Source organism: Aythya ferina, assembly GCF_964211825.1.
Source record: "Aythya ferina genome assembly, chromosome: 2".
Lineage (NCBI taxonomy): Eukaryota > Metazoa > Chordata > Aves > Anseriformes > Anatidae > Aythya > Aythya ferina.
In genome coordinates, this window is record NC_140297.1 from 45,108,552 (window position 1) to 45,130,579 (window position 22,028).

At 39.2% G+C, this 22,028-nt stretch overlaps 2 protein-coding genes across 2 annotated transcripts in view; one reads left to right on the plus strand and one right to left on the minus strand.

The window, feature by feature from the left end:
- Positions 1-3,684: 3,684 nt before the first annotated feature.
- Positions 3,685-8,375, minus strand: ASTE1 (asteroid homolog 1). The gene is made up of 4 exons (XM_084511724.1): positions 7,049-8,375; positions 5,516-5,726; positions 4,425-4,620; positions 3,685-4,160 (listed from the first exon to the last, which is right to left on the minus strand). Exons 1-4 carry the CDS (start codon positions 8,369-8,371, stop codon positions 3,869-3,871), a joined length of 2,022 nt encoding a protein of 673 aa, XP_084367850.1. The 5' UTR covers positions 8,372-8,375; the 3' UTR covers positions 3,685-3,868.
- A 226-nt stretch (positions 8,376-8,601) lies between these two features.
- NEK11 (NIMA related kinase 11) overlaps positions 8,602-22,028 on the plus strand; it is a 104,012-nt gene continuing 90,585 nt past the window's right edge. Inside the window, exons 1-2 of the mRNA XM_084511733.1 lie at positions 8,602-8,740; positions 11,852-12,101. Coding sequence (XP_084367859.1) covers positions 11,935-12,101 — 167 coding nt within the window. The 5' untranslated portion in view covers positions 8,602-8,740; positions 11,852-11,934. The remainder of the gene's footprint in view (positions 8,741-11,851; positions 12,102-22,028) is intronic.

Genomic DNA, 22,028 nt, shown 5'->3' on the forward strand with positions numbered 1-22,028 from the left:
CCAGCCTGGGTTTTGAGAAAGTACAGCTCTGCATTTGGTATTAAAATCCTAGAAATCCAGATATGTAGAGAAGTGCAGATGAATAATGATTTGTTCTTTTAACAAAGAATTCTTATTGCCTAGTCTTCAAACAAATTTTATGAAGCAGCACAAAGTCGTCTCACTTTCTGAATAAGGTATGTCAGTGTAGACAAGATATATAATTGTGTTTACTGAAGAACAATTCTGCCTTCTTGAAGGATAAGCTTAATTGCATGTAATTCACTTTAAATATGCCAAAGGCAATTTTGCTGTTTTCCTCTGGAAGATGAAACAGTAACGAGCTCAACCTCATTATTTGTAAGAAATGCCTGGACCAGCTGTCTGAATTCCATTGCTGTTTTTTAGATCCATTCCTGATTGTTACCACCAAGCTTGGAGATGTTCTTCAGAGCAATTCAGTCAATAGTGATTTTTTTTTTTTCCTCAAAAATTTCGAAGCATTTATGGGGTGTGAAAATAGCAACCAAGGAATTTAGTTTCTCTTATTAAAGCATGGAATAGAGAACATCTAAGTTTTAACTAGCAAGAGCCTTTTATTGTTTGGGGATGTTTTTCTCTCAGGGAAAGATTGCTTCAGTTTTATTTCTTGAGTCATTATAGGTTTTCAGTTTAAATAAACTTTGAATAGTGATCCTAGACTGGCTAATTTTCTTCAGTATCCAGAAATGGTATTTCCATTGAGGCATATTTCATTTTACCAGGAGCAAAGAGCTGCTGACTTCTGCACTTAGAACATGTTTCCAGTGGGGTAATCCGTAATCACCAAGTCAGCAGTCCCAAAGGTATTCCCAAAATGCCATGTGATCACAGCAGCCTTTTGATGAAAAAATGAAACATTTGAGTTTTTACTTCAGAACTAATTCAAGAATTTGCTTTCTGGTGTTCTCCCAGCATGGCAGTTGGACCAGTGAAGATCTCCCTTAGAGCAGTAACAAAGTGGAATCAAACATACCTGCATTTTCTTATTTAAAGCTTACTTGAAATGGGACAATTAGTGTTGATTATAAAAACCATAAGGAACTACAAGCTTGGGAAAATGAAACACATGAGATGGTAATGATTTGAAGGATTTAACTCTTAAATCACTAAAATCAAGAACTTAAATTTAACCCCTTTCAACTTCAGTAAAGTCACCTGGTGGAAATGTGCAAATAGGCTACTTAGAAAGGGCTTGTAAAGTGCTCCTGACTTGCTGTGTGGTTGAGTATGAGTGCCATCTGCTGGTAATATAGTAAGTAGCAGTTCTGTACTGGAAGAAATGTTATTTATTACCTACTATTTCAGTTACCTACCATCTTGGGCTGTATCTCAAAAATAGTTTTCCTATGAATTGAAAGATGTTGTAAATGTATTTTCTCATTGACTTTATTATGGCAGTATTAAGACTCAGCTCTATGAGAGCACTCCTGTAGTTCATAAGGTCTAATGAGTTACTTCCCTGTAGAAAACACTTATTACAGCGTATAGTAATGAGCTTAAAGAAAGTGAAGTTTTATTTTGTTTTTCCCCAGGCTTATTCATAGGTCTTCATACTGTATACTTCAATGTTTCCTTTTTAGAAGGTGTTGGGTTTGGGGTTTTTCCCTCAAATTTAGGACTTCTGAAATTTGAGCAAGGGTCAGCTTGTTAGTTTTCATCCTTGCCTGGAACTTGCCCTAGTTAAACTTCAAGTGAGCGACAACCTGTCATATTCTTTGCATTTTGATACATCCGTTATGTACTGAGTGCCCTACAAAACTTGCAACAGTAAGTATTAACAGCATCTGATACTTAAGCACTAGTGTTACAGTTCTGAATCAGAAACATTATGGTTGTTCGTGACTAGAACTCTGTAAAACACTTTTTCCTTGATTGAGTTACTTAAAAATCATTGTGAAATAGTTCATTTGCCTTGGTGGTGGATTACTTTCTGTTGCATGTTTATTTCTATGTAAAATGAAGTAGCACTTCAGGAAAGCCTTTGTGATAGTGGTCTCTGCTAGTCTGTGTCACCTACTTGGACAAGGACTTAATTTTTAACAAGAACAGTCTCTACATCTATTGAGACCATAGAGTAACTACAATGTTATCTTCCATGGCAGTAAAGATTGTGTCACCTAATTCTGTTGGTAGCACAAGACCTTTAGAGAAGCTTTGTACTCAGTTCTTGGTGCGCCATGACTTTTAGTGGATTTCTTCATGCCTGGAATATTTTTCATTATTAGTACAAGTGCTCCTGATCACACTGAGCAAAGGCATGTGTTGCCTTGGTTATTCCAGCTAGCTAATTTTACTTTTTAATTTGTCAGTTTGTGATCATTCTACATGCAAGAACACTACCTAGGTAACAATGACTGTCAGATGCAAGAACAGCCTGAAGGACATGTAATCTGTGGCTATGAATTTTCTTCTCTTTCCCCTTTAGAAGCAAGTCAAGTGCTCTTTTTCTGCTACCATAACTGGAGTGCTAAAGTACACTCTTTAAAGGGGCAGATGCAACCATCTTAGGTATAGCTTACCTTCCAAATAAAAATACGTTTTTTTGCAATGTGTGATGACTAAAATTTAAGAAAATGTCCTTTGCTGTAGTCTGTGGAAAAAGCATGTTTCAGAGCAGTGTCATGCCTCTAAGAGTAAAAATGCTTTAACCTGAACGCATTACTGTGAGGATAGGGGGGGAGTTCATCTTGTTTTCCTCACACACCGGTCTCTCTTCTAGTTTAAATGTGAGAAAAAGCTTACATAAGCTGGACTGAAAATTGAGCACAAAATGATGCAGGAGTCAAACTTGAATTCTGGTGAGTAATGATTAAATCATGATTTTCCTGGATGTAAGAAATAGTGTACTGAGTCTTGAGAAAAAAAAAATAAATAAAATGTAGATTTCACATAGGGAAGACACCAGGAAAACATCAGTTTTACAAGAAAAACATTTCTGTAAAGCAACTAATTGTGTTGCAAAGTTAGCTGATACAAACCCACTGAGAAATACTGATGATGTAGGATTTTGTATATTAACTGTTTTTTCAGCATTAGCATACTGAGAGTAAGGGTTTACAAAGGAACTTAGCGTACACTGGGGCAACTTAAAGCAGGTCTGTAATTTTAGTATAGCTCTTAGAGAAAGGTTAATGCAAATGACAGCAGATTGTACACAATTACTCCGAATTAGCAAGCCTGCTGTAGTTTGTTACCATGTAACTTTATATACGTAAATGCCATGTGTAGGCATTTAACTGTTATTTACATATGCCAAATGGAAAGGAGAAAATAGCTGCTTCTGCTGAAGCTTCTGAGCCTGCTTCACTACCTATAATGATGCAACACCAACTTCATCAGTTTTCACTGATGAAAACAAATATTCTACCTGTAAAGACACTATTTTTTAAAAAGTCAATTTCCATTTTGCTCTGATATGTAAGGTTGTAAACGTGTAACAGCGTAGACAACTGTTCCTCAAACACAAACTTTGAAAAAAGTCATTTTTAAAGGCAGAAGCGTTCAGGGAGATGAAGAGATAGTGAACTATAAATGTTCAGGAAGACAGTTCCTTTAAAATACTCCAGATTTGAAATGCTAGACTTCTTTACCCTCCTTTTCGATTAATATCTTTTATAGAAACAAACAAAACCACACACACAAAGAAACAGAAACCACCACAACTTACATATAGCACCTCTTTTATAAGAGCCTCAGTTACAAAAATACTAAATCCCTGAAGGAAGACTTCTTGGTAAAGATAAAATGGGAACTTGTATAAAAAAACAGCAAAGCAAATTCCAACACAGTCACATATTGAAATATAATTTCTATCTTCATAGATGAAATTATTCTAGGAATAATGCTTTCAGTCATCCACTCCAAGTGATGCAAACCTGTTAAAATCACATGAATTCTGAGTTTCTGGTATGGGACGCTTGACGGCCTTTGTCTTCTTAGATGCTTTCTTCTTTTTGCGGGACTCAGACTTGGTCTCTGTCACCTTCTGAAAGAAGTCTGGAGATACACTTGACTTCACTGTATTCAACAAAACCTGATAAAGCTGAGTCATTTTTGGAGATGAACTAAACATATTTTCCACGGAAGGTGTTGATTTAAGCTCTTGATACAGACTGTGCACAAGGGTCCCACTATAAAGCCTGTTCAAAGGAAGGAGAGAATTCTCATTTAGAACCACACTTCAGCAGAAGTACAGAAATATGCTGTTCAGTGAAAAAAAAATCTCAACTACATACTATATTCAACAGTGGGCTCCTAAAGAATACCTATTCTAATCAGTATTTTTTTTCCATATTCCCATCTTTAAAGAAAGGAGTCTAAAAATAGTCAAACTGGCCAAAGGAGTATATGAAAAGATTTCATTAAGAGCTTATGTGGAAAACAGATCTCTGGAATATCCTTACCTACTTAAGTCTGGCTCAGAGAGAGGAGTGGAGAGTAGCTGGTTGAGATACAATCCCATCTGAAGGCAGCACTGCCACTGGCAAAAACTGTGTGCAGCATCTAAGTCGAAGTCTTTACTTTGTGATTTCTTTTCCTTCCATTTCAGGAATTGATTATATGCAATACTGTCATCTTCATCGTGTAAAGCTGTGCAATCTAGGTTGTGAATAGAAAAGGACAGACAAACGTTCTGCTGTGAACAGTATGAAAGCTAAATGCAATGTATAGGGTCTACAAACCTCAAACGCCCAGTTGTAGCTCAGGAAGCCTACATGGTAATGTTTTAAAATCTCAAAGTACATAAAGTTACAAAAGTATCAATATCCACAAGAATCTAAAACTGTGAAATCAATAATTCTACTTGTCAGGTAAGTCACTGTGCTGTTCTGTGAGTGGATTAATTTGAAAAAAAGAAATAAATTGCCATCTCACTCCAGCCTACTTGGGAAGCAAGTAGCGACAATTTTCAACCTGCTTTTATAGTTCAGAACCTAAATAAACTGAATAACCCTAGCATGCATAATCTTTGGCATCACATCAAGACGACTTCTTGAAGGAAATGCCACCTTGCATCCTATTATGTATAAATAGTCCTGAAAGTATTAAGTCAGCACAGAAATTGTTTCAAGTTTTCTCAGTACACAGGAAGGTAACAGGGATCTGTGCAATTTTTAGGTACAGCTGATTTTAGAAAAACTCATGAGAAGTAAAAAGTTATCAGAATGCATCAGTAGTAGTCAATCTTTTCTGATGCATGAGCATGTCAACAAAATTTCTGTAGCCTAATTACACCTAATTAATCTTTTAGTCCTTGATTTAATGTTTTACATGATAGAATAGCACTGTTTTACCTATTAAGGGTGTTAAATTCATAGTTAGCACTGCTTCTCTGCTCTGTATCAATGCAAAGAATGCGATACTTCAGGACATAGCGTGAATCAAAGCTAATTCATCTGAATTTGCACAACTCACCATAAATGGGGAAAATCAAGTTACGGTACGGATTTTCACAGTAGTTAAACATCTAAAATTGTATTTTTTAGAGACGTACCTGGATCATTAGTTATCCTGTCAAGTTCTCCGGATACTATCATTAGAAGTAGAGCCTTTAATTGAAGCAATTTTACTTTTGGTTCTGAACAATGTGTCCAATAACAAGTTACAGCAACAGGAAGCTGTAAGTGACTGGGGAAAGATTCTAGGAAACTCATTTTCACTCCTAAAGTCTCCAGCAAAAGCATCTGACGGCATGACATAGGCACCTGAAAAAAAAAAAAAAAAAGTGGAGTAGAAAAAATAAGGGAACAGACTTTATTTTTTGCAACTGATTTCCAAAATGCAAAGAAGCTTGTGTTTAAGCTAGCTAATACTTCATGTTTTCTATTTAAAAAAAAAAAAAAGTTATTTGAGTAAGTTTCACAGATACTCTGAACAGCAAGTAAATTGAAATCAGTTTTGCCAAGAGTGATTTGAATGCAGGGGAACCTTTCTCCTTGCCACCTTCTGTTGAACTGATAATTCACATTTATTTAGTGAGGAGAGTTGTTGTAATAGCAGAAACTCAAATTTGGTAGAGGATACATACTAGGGTCAAATTAAGGTGTCATTAAAGTTTCTTAAAACCCCAAACCATGACTTCTCAAACTCTTGAATGTCTGCACGTTGCTCATTTAAACAGCAATAAACCCGTATCACAGTGATGGACCAGGTTCTTAATGAAATAGCCACCAGCAGGTGATAAAAACACAATGATGTGTTACAGCTGATCTGAATGCCAGAGTGGACAGATCATATGACTTAATTATATGCAGTATTAAAAGACATAGATTGTATTTCCAGAAGTTAAAAAAAAAAAAAAAAAAAAAAAAGCATACAAAATCAGTTATGCAACTTTGGGAATAAGATATTATTTCCCATTCAGAGGGTGAGTTGCAAAGTCTTAATCACTAGAATTTAAACATACAGAATTGCTGATGGTGACTAGAACTAACCTAGTACAAGCTTCCTTTGATTACAAGCTGCGTTTTTCAGGTGCTGTTCTGTCTGGCAAGCAGCAGGGAACCACGTTAGCAGGATGCATACTCGTGGCAGGAGGAACTGCTGGACAGCTGCAAGGTTCACAGATGAAAAAATGTTGATTTTTAGTAAAAAGCATGTGTCAGATTTTGTTTCTGACTTTGATCCGAAATAGCTATAGCTTGGTCAAATATAAATTAAGTTTTGTAGTGTTGAATTGCACCTAAATTTCATAAAGCTATGAATTCTCTCCTGAAATGACAAAAGCAAATAGTTTAACGTAACACACAGGATGAAAGGAGTGTGTATAATGGAAAACTTAGACAATGCTAATAGGTACTCAACGCCAGCTTTTCATATAATTTGTCTTGGTACAGTAGGAGAAAATAAAAAAGTAATGAGGTCTGTGTAGCTTCTCAACTATCAGAAGCCAAGCTCATTGGGTATTTACTTACTGAAGGTGTTTGGCTCAGGCATCGCCTTTAGTGACCAGCTGGCAAACACGAGTCCCAACTATTTGTTACTCATGAAACACTGTTAACCACGATCTGTGGCGCCAACCATTTACCTCCGTTAATTTCTCCAAAGCAAAACGATCATCGCAAAAACGCGCGGGTAGGTTTGCTGCTGCTTGAAGAAACGTTTTTGTAAGCGTCTTTTGGCTTCTGTCGAATTCAAACACGCCTGGAGGCTTGCTGGCCTGCTTGCTCACAGCAGCAGCTTCCGAGCTGCGAGCTGCCTTGAGGAGCAGCCCGTAGATAACCTGCCGGATGGGCAGCGCCGCGCTGTGCGCGCTGGGCCTCTGCATGTTCTCCACCTGAACGTGGAGGAAGGTGCTCCTCAGCATCAGGGCATCGCTGAGGAACGGGGACAGCTCCCCTTTGGCCAAGCCATCCAGCACCCACTGCGGCAACCCCGAGCTGCTGGCCTCCTCGCTCTCGTACTTCCCCAGCTGGAAGAAGTCCTCCAGGTTGACGTCGGACGGCGCGTAGTCCTCCATGGAGCTGTGCAGGAGCTGCCTCACCTCTTCCCTCCGCTGCGCCTTCAGGTGCCTCACGACGTCCTCTACAGCCTCGGCGGGCTCCCCAAACTGCGCCATCCACTCCAGCAGCCCCCTCATGAAGCCGTGCTTGCCTCGCCGCCCCCCGGGGCTGCCAGCCCGGACAGGCAGCTTGCCGAAGAAGCCCTGCAGGGCCGGCACCTCGCCGTAATCGTTCCCACAGAGGACAGCGAAGAGCGGCAGCAGGCTCTTCTGCAGGCGGCCAAAGCGGCTGCAGAAGCCGTCGGCGGAGAAGCAGAGCGCGGGGATGAAGCAGCCGGGTGCCCCCTCGCCGGGGCACACCTCCTGCCACTGGAAGCGGCTGAGCGGGCAGTAGCCCCCCGGCAGGTCGAAGACGCAGAAATCGCTGTCGAGGGACAGCACCGGGCAGCCCCAGCGCCTGGCCAGGGCGGCGATCTCGCGGTCAGCCTCGGCGAAGCACTGCACGAAGGGGACGCGCAGCCGGCGCAGCGCCTGCACAAAGGTGTGGCGGGCGAGCAGCGGCAGCAGGCAGCCGCCCTGGCCCCGGGACAGCCCGTGGGCAACCCGCAGCCTCTCGGCAGCACGGTCCCGCAGGGTGGGCAGCTTGCGATCGGCAGCGCCTCGCCCCCCGTCCAGCACCACCACGGCGGCGACGCCGCAAGCCCGCAGGCTGCCGAAGAAGCGGCGCACGGTGGCCGCTAGCACCCCGTAGTCGCCGCCGCGGCGGAGCTCGGCGGCGGAGGAGGAGGAGAAGCAGAGGCGGTGGTAGAGGCTGCTGCCGTCGATGACCAGCTTGCTGTCCCGCAGCCGCAGCTCGCTGAAGAACGCCCCGCGCTCGCCCACGAAGCCCGTCAGCCCCGGGACGCCCATGATGGCGCCCGGCTTCCCTCACAGGGCGCCTGCGCCGCCAGCTCCTAGCGACGGGGCTGGGCGAGGCGGGACGCGGGGAGGAGAAACGGGTCGTGGAAGGGAGGTCCTGGCCCCTCGGAGGGTGATTTTGGGGCTGCCCGTGCTGTCTTTTGGGGTCCTGGTGTCCCCAAAGCGCCTCAGGGAGGTGTTGGTCGGTGCCCGGTTGGTCGCTGTTTGGTCTGGGGCACCCGCGCTGCTGGTAAAACCCTGGGCGACCTCCTCCCCCCGGGAGCAGTAAGGAACAATAATTTGCTTTAAACTCGGCTGAAGGACTCCTAACAGCCTCGTAAAGTTGTTGGAGGAATCGGCTGCGCAGCCGGCGTTCAGGAGGTTTGGTTGTTGTTTTTTGTTTTTGTTTTTTAAACGAAGGGATAAAATTAAACGCAAATGCCTTCGATTTTATTTTCCAAAAAAATGCTTTGAAATGGTTAAAAATCAGGCCAGTGAAGTCATAGACAGGAAAATAAATAAATGCGAGGTAGTATATATTGGTGATATTTGGAGTTTAAATATAAAAAAGTCTGGGTTTTGATCCTGAGGTGGGAAACGGTAATTGGCGTAGTACCGGGGTTCTTAGGGAGTGAAGACAAAACCTGACAGAACGGGGAAACTTTAGTGTCTGGAAAAGTTTATCCTGCAAGTCAGAAAGTGCCAGAATATGGTAGCTGTTGCTAAAGAGACCTGAAGGAATTTTAAAACCAGCATCATACGTAAACAAATGGGGGCCGGGAGGGAGTGCGGTGCTGTGCACAGAAGCCTGGAAGCACTGCTCTGCCTTACCTCGCAGTAATGAAGGGGAGAGATCTACCCACAGCCAAGGAAGAAGGAAAAAATAAAGACAAAGGGTAATCTAGACAATGTAATTGCATTAGTTTGGCGTTGGCAGTGTACCATGCCATAGAATGGGGTTTGATGGGGAAGAAAGGAAAATAAACTGTTTTCCAAAGTCCTACCAGATAGAGCGTGCTGAGTTTTTTTGAAGAAAATGAGGCTAGCCAGTTGTTTGCTTTGAGTTATCTCTAGTTGTTCTGAAGAACTTTAATGGAGCTTGAAGTTGGAAAATATGGAAACTGGCACAAAAATTCCAGGAAGGCTGGGCTGAAAGGTTTGAGGTAGGAGAGGCTGCCAGCTGACGGACTTCTAGAAAAATCATTCTTACAATTAAGTCAGGCTGTAGGGTTTATCAATTCTGGTGGGATATTTCTTTCAAAATGCTCAGCAATTTGTCTGTTGTGTGCCCTTAAAATCTGACCATAACTACAGCCACTGGCCCCTGCCTTGTAACATCACTCAGAGGTAGGTATCAAAGCATTTGCAAAGTTACATCATTACTCTCATTATATATAGGGGGAATTGAAGCACGGGGAGTAGCAGGTGCAAGGCAAGGTTAGAAATAAAGCACAGCAATTAGTCGCAGTAGGGCACTCTAGCTCAAGGGTGATACTGTGATATTAAGGGTTATAACCCATCCCTAGGGCCAGGTAGGTATCAAAATCAGAAGGTGAGAGGTGTTAAGTGACTCTTCTGAAAAAAAGACCAGATGGTTTAGCAGTTTTTCTAGGTGTAGTTATTTCTAAAAAGTATTTATTTTAAAACTACTGACTGACTGTATCTGGGATTTATGAAGGCATCCATAAAACAACAACTTCCTGGGAGAATAATAAATGAAAAATATGGAAACTTTATGGAATTGGCAATATAATACTTTATGGAACTCATCTTCCTGTCATTATGTGTCCCCCTCGCCTCCCCCCCCAACCCTCAACATGGTCCATTTATGCTTTCTAAAACAGATTTGGAGTTACTGAAGCAGTAGATTTTTTTAGCTGACATTCTTTGCAATTCAATTTTTTTTTGTCCCTCCTGAAGGAGAACACAGAAACAGACCTTCAAGAGTGTTTTTGCTTTAAAAAAGTACATGATCTATATCGTTGTCAAGGTGGCTTCTGGTAATTACAGTTTGGCTGTTTTTCATGATATGGTGACACTGCAAAGTCAAGCTCATTGGTAGAGTGTTGACAGCAGGTCAGCAGATGACTATTAAAATAGGTTCTCACACACACGCACACGCACACGCACACACACACACACACACACACACACACACAAAATTATAAAATACAAACTCATAGAATAATAGGATGGCTTGGGTTGGAAGGGACCTTAAAGACCATCCATTTCCAACCACCTGCCATGGGGGATGCCACCCACTAGAAAAGGTTGCCCAGGGCCTCGTCCAACTTGGACTGGCCTAATTTTCATTTAGGTTCTGCATTTTTAGGAGGTGAAGACAATCACTTGGAACTAGTAGTTATGTGGCTTTTAAAATTAAGCATTTTCTCTTTTCCAGAACAAAGCATTTTCATATGCACACGTTGACTTTGAAATGCTATGGTGAGCAAATGCGGTGTGGTCATACTGCACTGCAGCAGGCAGTGCTGATTAGACAGTTGTAATAGCTCTGCTGATTGAAGGGCCTTGCCACATCTTTATTTGTTCCAAAGGATCCTCAAGTGCAACTAATGCAAATAAAAAGGCAAGGTAATGAAAGCAATATTGTTTTATTATGGGTAGTGAAGCACCTACACTTTATCATTTGGAATGAGGAGGGTAAAACAAAGTCATTCTAAAACCATTTTCAATTATTGAAAGCCATAGAAACACCAGGGGGTTGCTTATGCAGTCCGTGCGTTTGCAGAATTAGGACCTCAGTTATATAAGAGTTACAAATCAAAGTTAAGCTGTTTGTACTGTTATAGCAAAAGAGAAAGGCAGAACTTTTGAAAGAAGTGTGTTTTAATAAAAATCTTATAGGTTTGTAGGTAGCCAGGAAGCTCTAATTTTCAGAAGATAGCAGTGAATCCCACAGAAGCTATAAGGTCAACACTGAAAGGTAGGAGAAAAAAGGTGAAATTTGAGCAGCAAATGCAAGAGCAAAGAAAACAGCTTTGTAGTTATTCATGTGAGCGAACTCAAATTATGGGTGGAGATCATGCTTCATTATATACAAAAACCATGAAAAATGAATCCCAAAACATTTTGGTGCCAGATACTGTAGTGGTATAAAGGGTATAAAAAGGGTATAAAAGGTAAAGAAGAGTACCATATCTGAAGGGAACTCTCAGATGAAATAACAGGTGTACTTGTTCTTGCAAAAAGTGCCTTAACTTTTTAATAAATGAATGTATATACACCTGTGTTTCATTTTTCCTGTGTTATAAATTCACTGAATTCATTTAAGGTTGTTTTAGAGGAAGGTTGGCTATATCACATCTGCATTATCTGGAGTGTCTTTATCAAGTCTGCTGCCCACAGTTTAGCAACTAATGATTACACTTAATTTTGTTGTGCTACAAGCTGAGCACTATAAACACTGCAATAGAATTAAGTGAACATTTTCATAAGAACAATCGTTGACTTTTTTTTTTTTTCTATTTGAAGTATTGCCTCTGAACATCCATGGAAGAGTAAAAGGATTTGAAAGCTGCATTCTAGAGAAATTTGTCGTTTCTGTTACGCAAACAATGCTGAAATTTCAAGAAACTGCGAAGCATGTCACTGTTGGCAGATCTAATTCTGCTTGCTCAGATGCTATGATTGCGAGAAGATACACTATTGAGAGGAAACTTGGCAATGGAAGCTTTGGAAGCGTGTATCTGGTTTCTGACAAGAAAGCAAAACGAGACAAATTGTAAGTAAGCTCTTCACATGCTTCAAGCAAAACTGGACTATATTTCTTGCACTCTAGATGTTTTCTTTGCATTAATTTGTGTCCTATCTCTGATTTTGGTATTATTTTGCAGCCTTAATGTTTTCTTTAGTGAGGGCATGAGACAGGAGCAGACTATGCTGACTCAGCATTCCAACTTCATTTCTTTTTAAAATAGTTCATTAGATATGTCTCTCTTACTGTGCTTTCATCTAGATCCTTTACAACTTACTGTGTAAGACAGAGTGGAGGTAGGTAGCAAATCTCTGATCCTCTCCATGTAATGTACATGTATACCTGTGAAGCTTTCTAACTAATGATTAGAACAAGAAAAATATACCTAACTTACCTATTCCCCTGTGTCATGCCTTGGACAAGTTGCTGATGTAAGATGCACACTGTGTAAAGGACCCCTTTGTTTATGCAGAACTGAATTTCATCCTTGTGAAATTTACAATGATAAGCAGCAGGGCAAAGGTGTATGCCAGTTTTCACAAATTCTCCATTATTCTTTGTAACAAAATTGTTTAATAAAGTCTTAAAGCTGTATAACTTATAAACTATTATTTTATAGATGTATTAAGTATGTATGCATATAGTGTAATTGTGTTGTTTATTTTTGAAGGCCTTGCATCTTGTAAATAAATCCTGTTCTTTGAGTTCTTTCTTCAGAACGCTTAATAAAATGCTGGAGGTTTGTGTTCCATTCCCTGCTCCTCCCTCTTGACGAATGTGCCATTTTTGTCTTAAAAAACACAGAGAAGGATAATCTATTTTTTAATCAACTCCAGCTGATACTTTATCTGTCTCTATAATGTTTCAGCCAGTTCTACATGCTTGTTAAAGCTTTTAAATATTAATCATGAGCATGAAAATACCAGAATTTCTGAATGTATTTTAATGGACTTCCCTCTTCATTTATGATGATCTTTTATTTACTCTAGGTGAATTTTTTGCAAACACCTAGTTAGTTGTTTTCAGGAATTGATTCTATGTCACTGTAAGGACAGTTAGTGAGGTGTCACAAAAGAAACTTTACAGTACTGTTATTATTTTATATTATAATTGAGTTGTATAAACACAACTTGAGAGGAATAGTTACAGTAATTCCAGTAAAAAACATTTCCATTTGCTATGGACCTTACTGACAGCAAATCTTGATTTTTATACCTGCCTGAAGTAGGACAGGTCTCAAAAGTTTGGCTGAGAGTCCCCTAAAAGTTTGGCTGAGAGTCCCCTCAGGATTCTGAAGCCATAAAGACTGAAGGACATTTTCAGAGTGCTGGCATCTCTGTATGTGAGCTTGAAGTTGGGTACCTGGGTAATGCATTCCTGGCTGGACTTCCTCTGTAAAGAACTGTGGTTGTTCATTGGTTTTAATACTTAGAGCAAATGTAATTTGAATGTGAATGGCTTTGTTTTAATCTATTAAAGTTTGTGAAGCTTTTTGTTTAAAGTCTTCAACATCCAATCGATGTGGTTTTCAGCCAGAAATATATTCTTCCTTTAAATATGGGAGTCTGGGAGTCTGCCTGTCCTTACTGATGGGTGTGTTAATGAGCCACTTACATGATCAAAAGAGATTTTTCTGATTTATGTATGCCTCAGTTTTGCTGGTTATGACAATGCATTCTTGGCAATGCTGCTTTAATAAATATGCAGCAAAGACGTACTAATCTTTCCTTTATTTTCCTTCTACATCAATTTACAGCTGTAACCTTGGATCAGGGTTAGAGGCTGCTAAGCTCTTATTTTTTTCTATCTGGCTTTTGGATCTCTTTTAGACCTAGCTATGGTCTGCTACAAAAACATTCTGTAATGAAAACTTAGAAATGTTTTCCACCAATATTTCCAGAATTTTATTTTTCTTGTAGTATCAGTTATAGTGCAAATAGGATGACAGGAGCCCCTTGAGCTTATAAGACCATTCAGAATTCAGCTATTACTGAATTCATTCTTACAATATTAACAGGATATTGAAATGTGTGTCTTCAGTTTTTGTTTTTCCTGCTATAGAAACAATGCCAAATTTCAAAAACCAAGGAAAGTGTGTTTTGCTTTAAGTAGTTGTTGTTTCTATTTTTTTTTTTTCCTTTGGAATTTATGTTTGAGAACTTTAAATATTAGTAACTGTATTTAAACAAGCATTTGCTGTATTTCATGTATGTGTTTTGTCAGGGATGAGCCTGAATTTGTTCTCAACCCTACTGAGGACAGATGCTGAGTATCAAATAGCATATTCTTTTTTGTTTTATTAGTCTCTTCTTACAGCTACGCTATTTAACGAGCTAGTGCTGATGCTATTAAGTAGTTCATCATTTCATCACTAGGGGGTACTTGTGTATCACAGTTATTCTCCATTCCTTCTGAGCCTCAAAGGTGGATTGACGAGTGGATTCCCCCAACTTTGTATTATTTATATGCTTAAAGATTACAAAAATACATGGTGAATGTGAAACCCCAAGTAGCATACTGAGATAGAGTGTAGCCACTTTTTTCTACTTAACAATATCGATTTCTTAAGGTGATAAAATGTAACAGAAGCAATAACCAGTATATTTTCCTTTGGGAAATATATATATTTTCAAATTATTTTTTTCTCATTATGTTTCTTACTTTTTCAGAGTATGTTTTAAATTGTTTCTTACTCTTTAAAAAAAAAACAAAAACCTCGGAGTTCTGAAAGCACTGTGGCAGAAAAAAAAGAACTGAGATATTTAGGTCCTAAATGACCTCAACAGACTTAGGATTCTGTTTTTATTGTTTCAGAGATGGTCTAAAATGTACTGAGAAAAAAGTTACACACAGCATGAACTCAGCCTCAGATAGGTTGCTGAAAATTGTTAAGGTCTAAAGCACTACGAAAGAGCATAGGAGTAAATCGCAAGAGTACAAATTCCCAGGATAAGTGAAATCTTGGATATGGGTACAGAAGCTGTTCAGGGATCTTTTTCAATTTTCCATTAGTGTAATCTACAGAATGAGTTAATGCAGAGACTAATAATGCTTGTCATGTAATTTAATGTATGCTCAGCATAGCTTTTGCATGATTCTAGTAATTTTGGGGCATGCCTTGTAAGATATCCCTAAAAGATCTTAGCTGTGGAGAGCAAAGTAGTATGCTGATGGTTGGTTCAGGTGGGACAGAGAGAGGGCTGATTATTTGGGGCATGCCTCAAGTTAACAGTTACTTCACATGAAAGTCTCCACATAGAGCTGTTCAGGCCAACAATACCCATCTTTTGCTGAAGTACATGCAACTTGGATGGGATCAGGACTGCTGGCTTTCTGAGATCACACGAGATCACAGAAATCAAGTGTGAAATGGCTGCATTGCACTGCCAGTGTGGTGCTGTATGGAGGTCTCGTGCTGTACATTGCTCTTAAGTGCTGTGTTGAGTGACTCATTCCTTGCCTGTTGCTTTAGCCTCCTAATTTGTATTATTTATAATTCATATTATTTTATATAGCTTTTTCTGTTCATGGTCCTGTGTGCCTTCTTTTTTATTGGGTGATTCTGTAAACCTTTTTCACTTTAATTTTGCCTTCCGCCCTCTCTCAACAAGAAAATTACGTACTGCTGTAAACAGCTCTCAGTTACAAACATAGCTAAACAGCTCAATGTCTAAGCCAGCTAAAACCCCTGGTCATAAAACACATCTTCTAATGTCAATGAACTTTGTTTTCCTCTAAAAAATAATAGTTACTAATCGTCATATATTCTTTGATATGCTGTCATAGGACCTGCTCACAAGTTAGTTTACTTAGCAATAGCTTCTCTGCCTGGATGACTTGCATACTGTCTTTTCCCAAGGTATATTATCCAAAATGAAGAGGGAGAAAACCAAACCAGTGATTAGGATGCTGAAGTGAATCTACATGGTGCCCTGTGTAGGCATTTGACGCTGGCCATTAGCCAGGATCAGGATCACACATCTGATGACTGCTCTGTGTAGCCATGTGATGAATAATTTTTCTGAGTTTCATAATAATGTCCTAAAAAGAAAAGTGCAAGTTTCTAGGTTTAGATTTGTGGCTAGGGAAGAAGGTGACTTTTGTCCTCTTGGTTTGTGTAGAAAGTTCTGCCATCTGTTCTCTATCTCCTACAAGAGCCTTTGATCCTGTTGGATGATTCTCACCAAATATGACAGAGGGTTGCACAAAGATAGAAATTCGTACAATTTAAGTGAAAGTAGCAGAGTAGAAAAATTAAAAAAAAAAATATAGCAGAGAAATAAAAATAGAAAATAAATGCCCTCTTAAAGACAGAAGCCAGAACCTGGGGTGACTTCACTGTGAAAGACTGTTTCTCCTGTACTGGACAACCAGTACAGGGGAGTCATCACAGATTTCTCGCTGTTCTGTAAGAAGCTATGGTTAGAATTTCTATCACCTTAGACTCCAAGGTCAGGTAAACACAAGAGGCATGTTTGTAGGAAAGCAAGCTTCTTAGTTCCAGTTTATGCAGAATGGCTTTTGTGTGTTATTTGATATTTTTCCCATTATATATATGCAAATCTTCTGGTTTAGAGCCAGGTACTGTACATTCATTTAAAGTGAAATTGAATTGCATAATATTGACACTACCTTTCTGTTCTAGTGGCTTCTAATGAGCTTATATAAATCTTTCTTTCAAATTGCAGACTGGTTTAGGCTTTATGTAACTGGGGTCCAAGTAAGGATTGCATGCTCCTGCAAATATTTGCTGTGATTTTAAGTCTTTTCCAGGGGTTGAACTGTATTTAGGCATGGTAGATGGGGATGCAAATCTAGTTGCAAACTAGGTTGCCTCCTAGTGGAGTTTCATAGTTTTCAGAGGCTCTGGGTTTGACTCTTTTAATAAGAAAAAATGATAGCTTTAATTAGGGTAAAAATTATTTCTGTATGTAGTTTTGTTTGTTCTCCTCTTTTTCTTCTATAAAAGTTTCAGAAGTAGAGAAGTTGGATTTGTGCCATCTTTTTTCTTTACATTTGTATAGCTTAAACGTTAGCAGCAAGGGACAAAGAGTGCTACTCAGTCACTTTTTCCAGACCCATGGATACCTGCTATGGAATACAGTCTATTAAGAATGATGTTTTGCATGCATTTAGTGTTCTGGGACCTCAAAGCACTTTTCAAAGCTGTGAAATATTTTTACCCAAGGCAAACATGCAAGAAACACAGAAGTTACATAGCTTATTAAATACAGAACTTCTGAGATCCAAGGTCACTAATCTAAGGCTCTTACACCTTCTACTTAGATTATTGCATAATGTCATCCTTGAAATTGCTGCTCTTCTGACAGATCTGGTTGAAATTGGATGGGAAGTCCATAGGTTGAGTAGTGATTGTTAGATCACTACTCTTTCCTTGGTAAACAAGGTTTATAAACCAAGGACATTTGGAAAATTTCAAAAAATCTGGTGGGACAATTACTCGAAGAATTCTTCTGCAACTTTCCAATTTACTTGATATTTATTATTTACATTCAGCTCATTGTCAGTTCACTTATTATTTACATATAATATAAATGGTTTGGGGCATATTTGATCTTATTTGCTAGGAAACTCAAGTCACTCTTGTGTGTGAATACAACACCAATTTTATAGGCAAAGGTACAAGTGAAGCTTATTTAGCAGCTCAGAAGTTATCAAGCCAGTACCAATTTATAAAGCTCTCATCGATTTGTTCAAATACAATCTCTAATAGGAGAGACAAGGAAGGGATTTCTAAGAAACCATAGGCTTATATGGATTCTTACAAATGAAGTGTCAGTCTGGCTTTAAGTTTACTGGTATATTCAGAGAAAATTGACTCAGTAAATTTGCAAATCACCTTATAAATGCAGGTCTTTTTTTCTTTTTTTTTTTTTTTTTTCAGATTCGTGACTTGTGTTTTATTATGCAAAAGTGTATCTCAAATTTTGAGGCATTTGCTTTTGTTTCTGGCAATCATGGACTGGTGTTTCTTGACCTACCCAAAATAATTAAATAACATGATTTGTACAAAAAAAATAGCAGGATTGTACCAGCATTTTATAACAACCAACATGTTAATGTCCCTGCAGTCACTTCTATCCCTGTCCCCCAAATAGGTTTATTACAACAGGCAATTATGATTAAGGACAAAGTCTTTTTGTGACAGATTTATGTTCAGCAGTAGTCTTAGAGGACAGTGCTTATAGACAGTCCCTGATAGATAGTGAATGCCCTAATCAGTTGTGCAGAGTGAAGCTCTGGCTTAAGTTTCATTAATTCATAACCATGCATAGGCAAGCAGCCGAAGTACACAGTAGGCGACAGGGACTTCTGCCTCATAAATATTCAGCAGGTGCTTGCACGTCTCCGTGGTGGAAGGCACATGCTGAGAAGCACCAAACTCCTCGGACTGCTCCTGTGTGTGGTAATTGTGGGGTGTCAGCCCAACTTCTGCGTCTGGCTTGCATTATACCATTAATCCAGACTCATGCTATGATGCCTTGGAAACCGTGCACTTAGCTGAATAATTTATCGCATGGCCTTCAATTATTTATGAATGCTTATTACAAATGAAATAAAAGCTAAAGGTGGAAGAGTTTTGTAACTTATGAATATCCAAGCAAGAGTCAGCAGATCGCTGTGTCGTTAAATCCCCGCGTTTGCTGCCTGTTTGCTTCTCTGAAGGTATTTCAAGGGAATGCTCGTTTGAAACCGAATCGATTAAAACAATAACAAATGACTCCCTGCCAGTTGCTGTGTGCTTGTTGGCCGTTTTTCAACTCCCTCATTTGCTTAAAACAGAAAAAAAAAAAAAGATTAAAATTCTTCAGGTTGTTCTGGACGTGTGAACAGACACTCATGATCTCCTTGGAAACTGAACGAAGGTGCGGTTCCTCGAGGACCTTCCTGATTGCTGGCTATTTTTAAATAAGCTTTTCTTAGTGAAACATCTTTCACTGGTTTCAGGCAGGTGTGCTGTTGCTCCTTTATGTGGGGCTTAGGCTACTGTGTGTCAGCTGAGCTGCCATCGCTTCTTAGGTCCGCAGCCACTCTCGGCCCCAGATGTAAGGAATAACACAACAAAATAGGGACAGGGAGGTCTTGCTGATTTCACTAGGGCAGCTTAAGAGGTTGGCCTTCACCAGCTTTCCACTCAAGTGGCTGAACATGACTTTCCTATTCCGTGAGCAATGCTGGAGGACTCAAGACCTGAGTAAATGTGCAAGTCCTTGCTGAAACCTCTGTAGCGGTGGCTAATGCTCAGGTGTTTTAGTGTAAGAGCACTCCTGCAAATGTAAATTGCTGTGGAGTGAAATTCTAAATGTGTTGTTTCATTTTTGGTATGCAGTTGCAATGATGGCCAGAATTTTTTCAGATCATTTCCAGTTCAGGCCAGTAGTTGTTCAGAGACTGGTTCGATAACTCTGGGCTCAGTCAAAGCAATTCTCCAGTTCTCACTAGAGACTCTGTGGAGAGGTGCTTTCATCCCTGCCTCCTCCATCCCTGCCAGTGCCCAGCCTTTCCTGCATCCCAGCATGGCGTTAAGGACCTGCAGACCCACCTTGCAGTGAGAACGTGATGGTGCCACAGCTGCCACAAAGCTCTGGAAACCAATGCACTCACACATCTTTGCTGATAGAATTGGTAGAACACCACAGTTGGCAGTTTGACTGACTTTGGCTAAGTTGCCAGCTTTTTCATTTTCAGTGCGATTTGTCCATTTGACGGGGGTGCATTCTAACTGTCTTTAATTTACGTGAGTGGGAGGCAGAGCTCCTTAAAGAAAATATTGCTTGGGTTTACTCTAAATTTCATCCTTGACAGAGCTGATCTCCCATAAGCTCAGTGCTGCAGCACCCGCCAGGTTGCGATCTTGTGTGCAGGCAGTGAGTGGTGCTGCTGGTTGACTTAATCCTTTTTCATAATGTTTACCAGCAGTACTTTCAACATTGAGCAGAGAAATGTGCTTAAGGCATTGCTGGTGAATTACTGGTGCTTTGAGGTGAACAGCACAGACAGAATTTAATGATTTTGTAATTAAGCCAATGCCTTGAGATCACATCACGTTCTTTTTTTCTTTTTTTTTTTTTCCTTTTTTTAACTGAAGTTCAATTTTTATGCATTTGTAAGCTAATTTTAGTATGAAAATGGAAGGTTACAATATCATTACATCAGGTTGAACTGTGACCACCTACCTCAAAGATACTGTACGTTTTTGCAATATTTGTATATGCCTGCCTATTGTATCTCGTTGCAGTATAGCCTTGTTGACACGATGTTTTCTCTTAAGTTTGCTTCAGGGATATGGTGGTTTCTTCCATGCAGAACTAGCCTCTGGCTCTTTGTTGCAGTCAGCACATTGTAATGAGAAAACCACTGCAGTGAGTGAAATAAAATCTGGATTTGCTGGACAGTCGGTGTATTTTTCTTTCCTTTTTTCTGTTTTTAGGTTGTGCTTATCTGACACATTAGTAAATGAATTCCTAGTTCACTGTTTCTGTTACATGCATGGTGTGCCCTTCATGTGTTCTAAAATAACTTTTCAGTGTTGCTGGGTAGTTGCTTTGGGTTTGATTTGCACATATTTCACAGGCTTCTAAGACCACAGTATCTTATTTGGGAAGCCTAGGAAGTATTAAAAGATTTTTATCTAACAATAGATATTACATACAGTTGATTTCCCCAGTTGCTTGATTGGCTTTGCCTTTGCTTGTAGACTATTTAGCAAAGTCTATAAACTTTATGCTTTACAAAGATGTAAGCTGTCCTTTTGTCTCTGTCTTCCCACCCCTCCCAAACTTTTTTTTTTTTTTTTTTTTTTTTTTTTTTTTTTTGGTACCATAGATAATTCAATGCATATCAGAAATAAACACTGAAGGAGATGCCTGCTGGAAAGAGACATAGGAAGAAAGAGTTTTCTCATTAAAGTTGAAGCAATTAGTATTTAAATTACTTATGGGAATTAGTTTCACAGAAGAGACAATACTGTTGACATAAATATCCTTGCAACATTGAAAGGAACATAATTCTGCTTACAAATTTGTTTATATTCAGAGAAGAACCAATTACATTTTACATCAGAAAATGTTGTAGTTTGAATTTCTATGGAATGAATTCTTACAGCAATTGTTAGAGTGTCTGGTTTTCCTTCGCAACTTCCTGCTCTCCAAATTGTCTCTCTTTTTGGTAAACTGATGCATATAGATGAAGTGGTGTGTGGGTCTTTCTTCGCAATTTCTAATTTCAAACTAATTTCAAAATACAAAGTAATCCCTATAAATGAAGACTCTTTTCGGCAGATGCTGTAGCCCAAGAATGCAAGTTGAAGAAATGTAGCACGTCAATTGTGAGATGTTCAATAACATCATAAGCCTGAAAAAAAATGCTGCATCCAAGCTGTAATTCTCTGACAGTATCTCCTTTTTCTGAAAGGGAGTATTAATTAGCAGAGAACAGTTAATAATTAAATGTATCAGGCGTGTGTAATAAAAACATAACAGTAAAATGTTTGTTTTAAACGATTTGGTGTTTGGTGAAATTAAGTCTTCAAAGACAGAGAGGATAAACAAATACTTAGTCCTTGTCTCATTCCTCTCTAAAAATCCACTTAGGTTAGTAGCAGTATTACATTTAATTACATTTGTAAACAAGACTAGGCTGTAGGAAAAAAAAGGTGAATGAACAGTAGATGGTGATAATGCAACACTTAGAGACGAAGTATTGCTAGGAAAAAAAAAAATCTACCTATGCAGGTATTTAGACTGTACCCAATGATGTCTTTAATAAATTTCCCGAGTAGACACAACTCTCTTCAGTTTAATCACAGTCTGTCAGTATTTGATTTAGAGCTGAAATGTCCCAGCCCAAAATGTCTCATAGAGTCATTAAAAGTAAATACATTTGAATATTTCAATAAATAATGTTAATAATGATTTAATGCATAATAGTAAT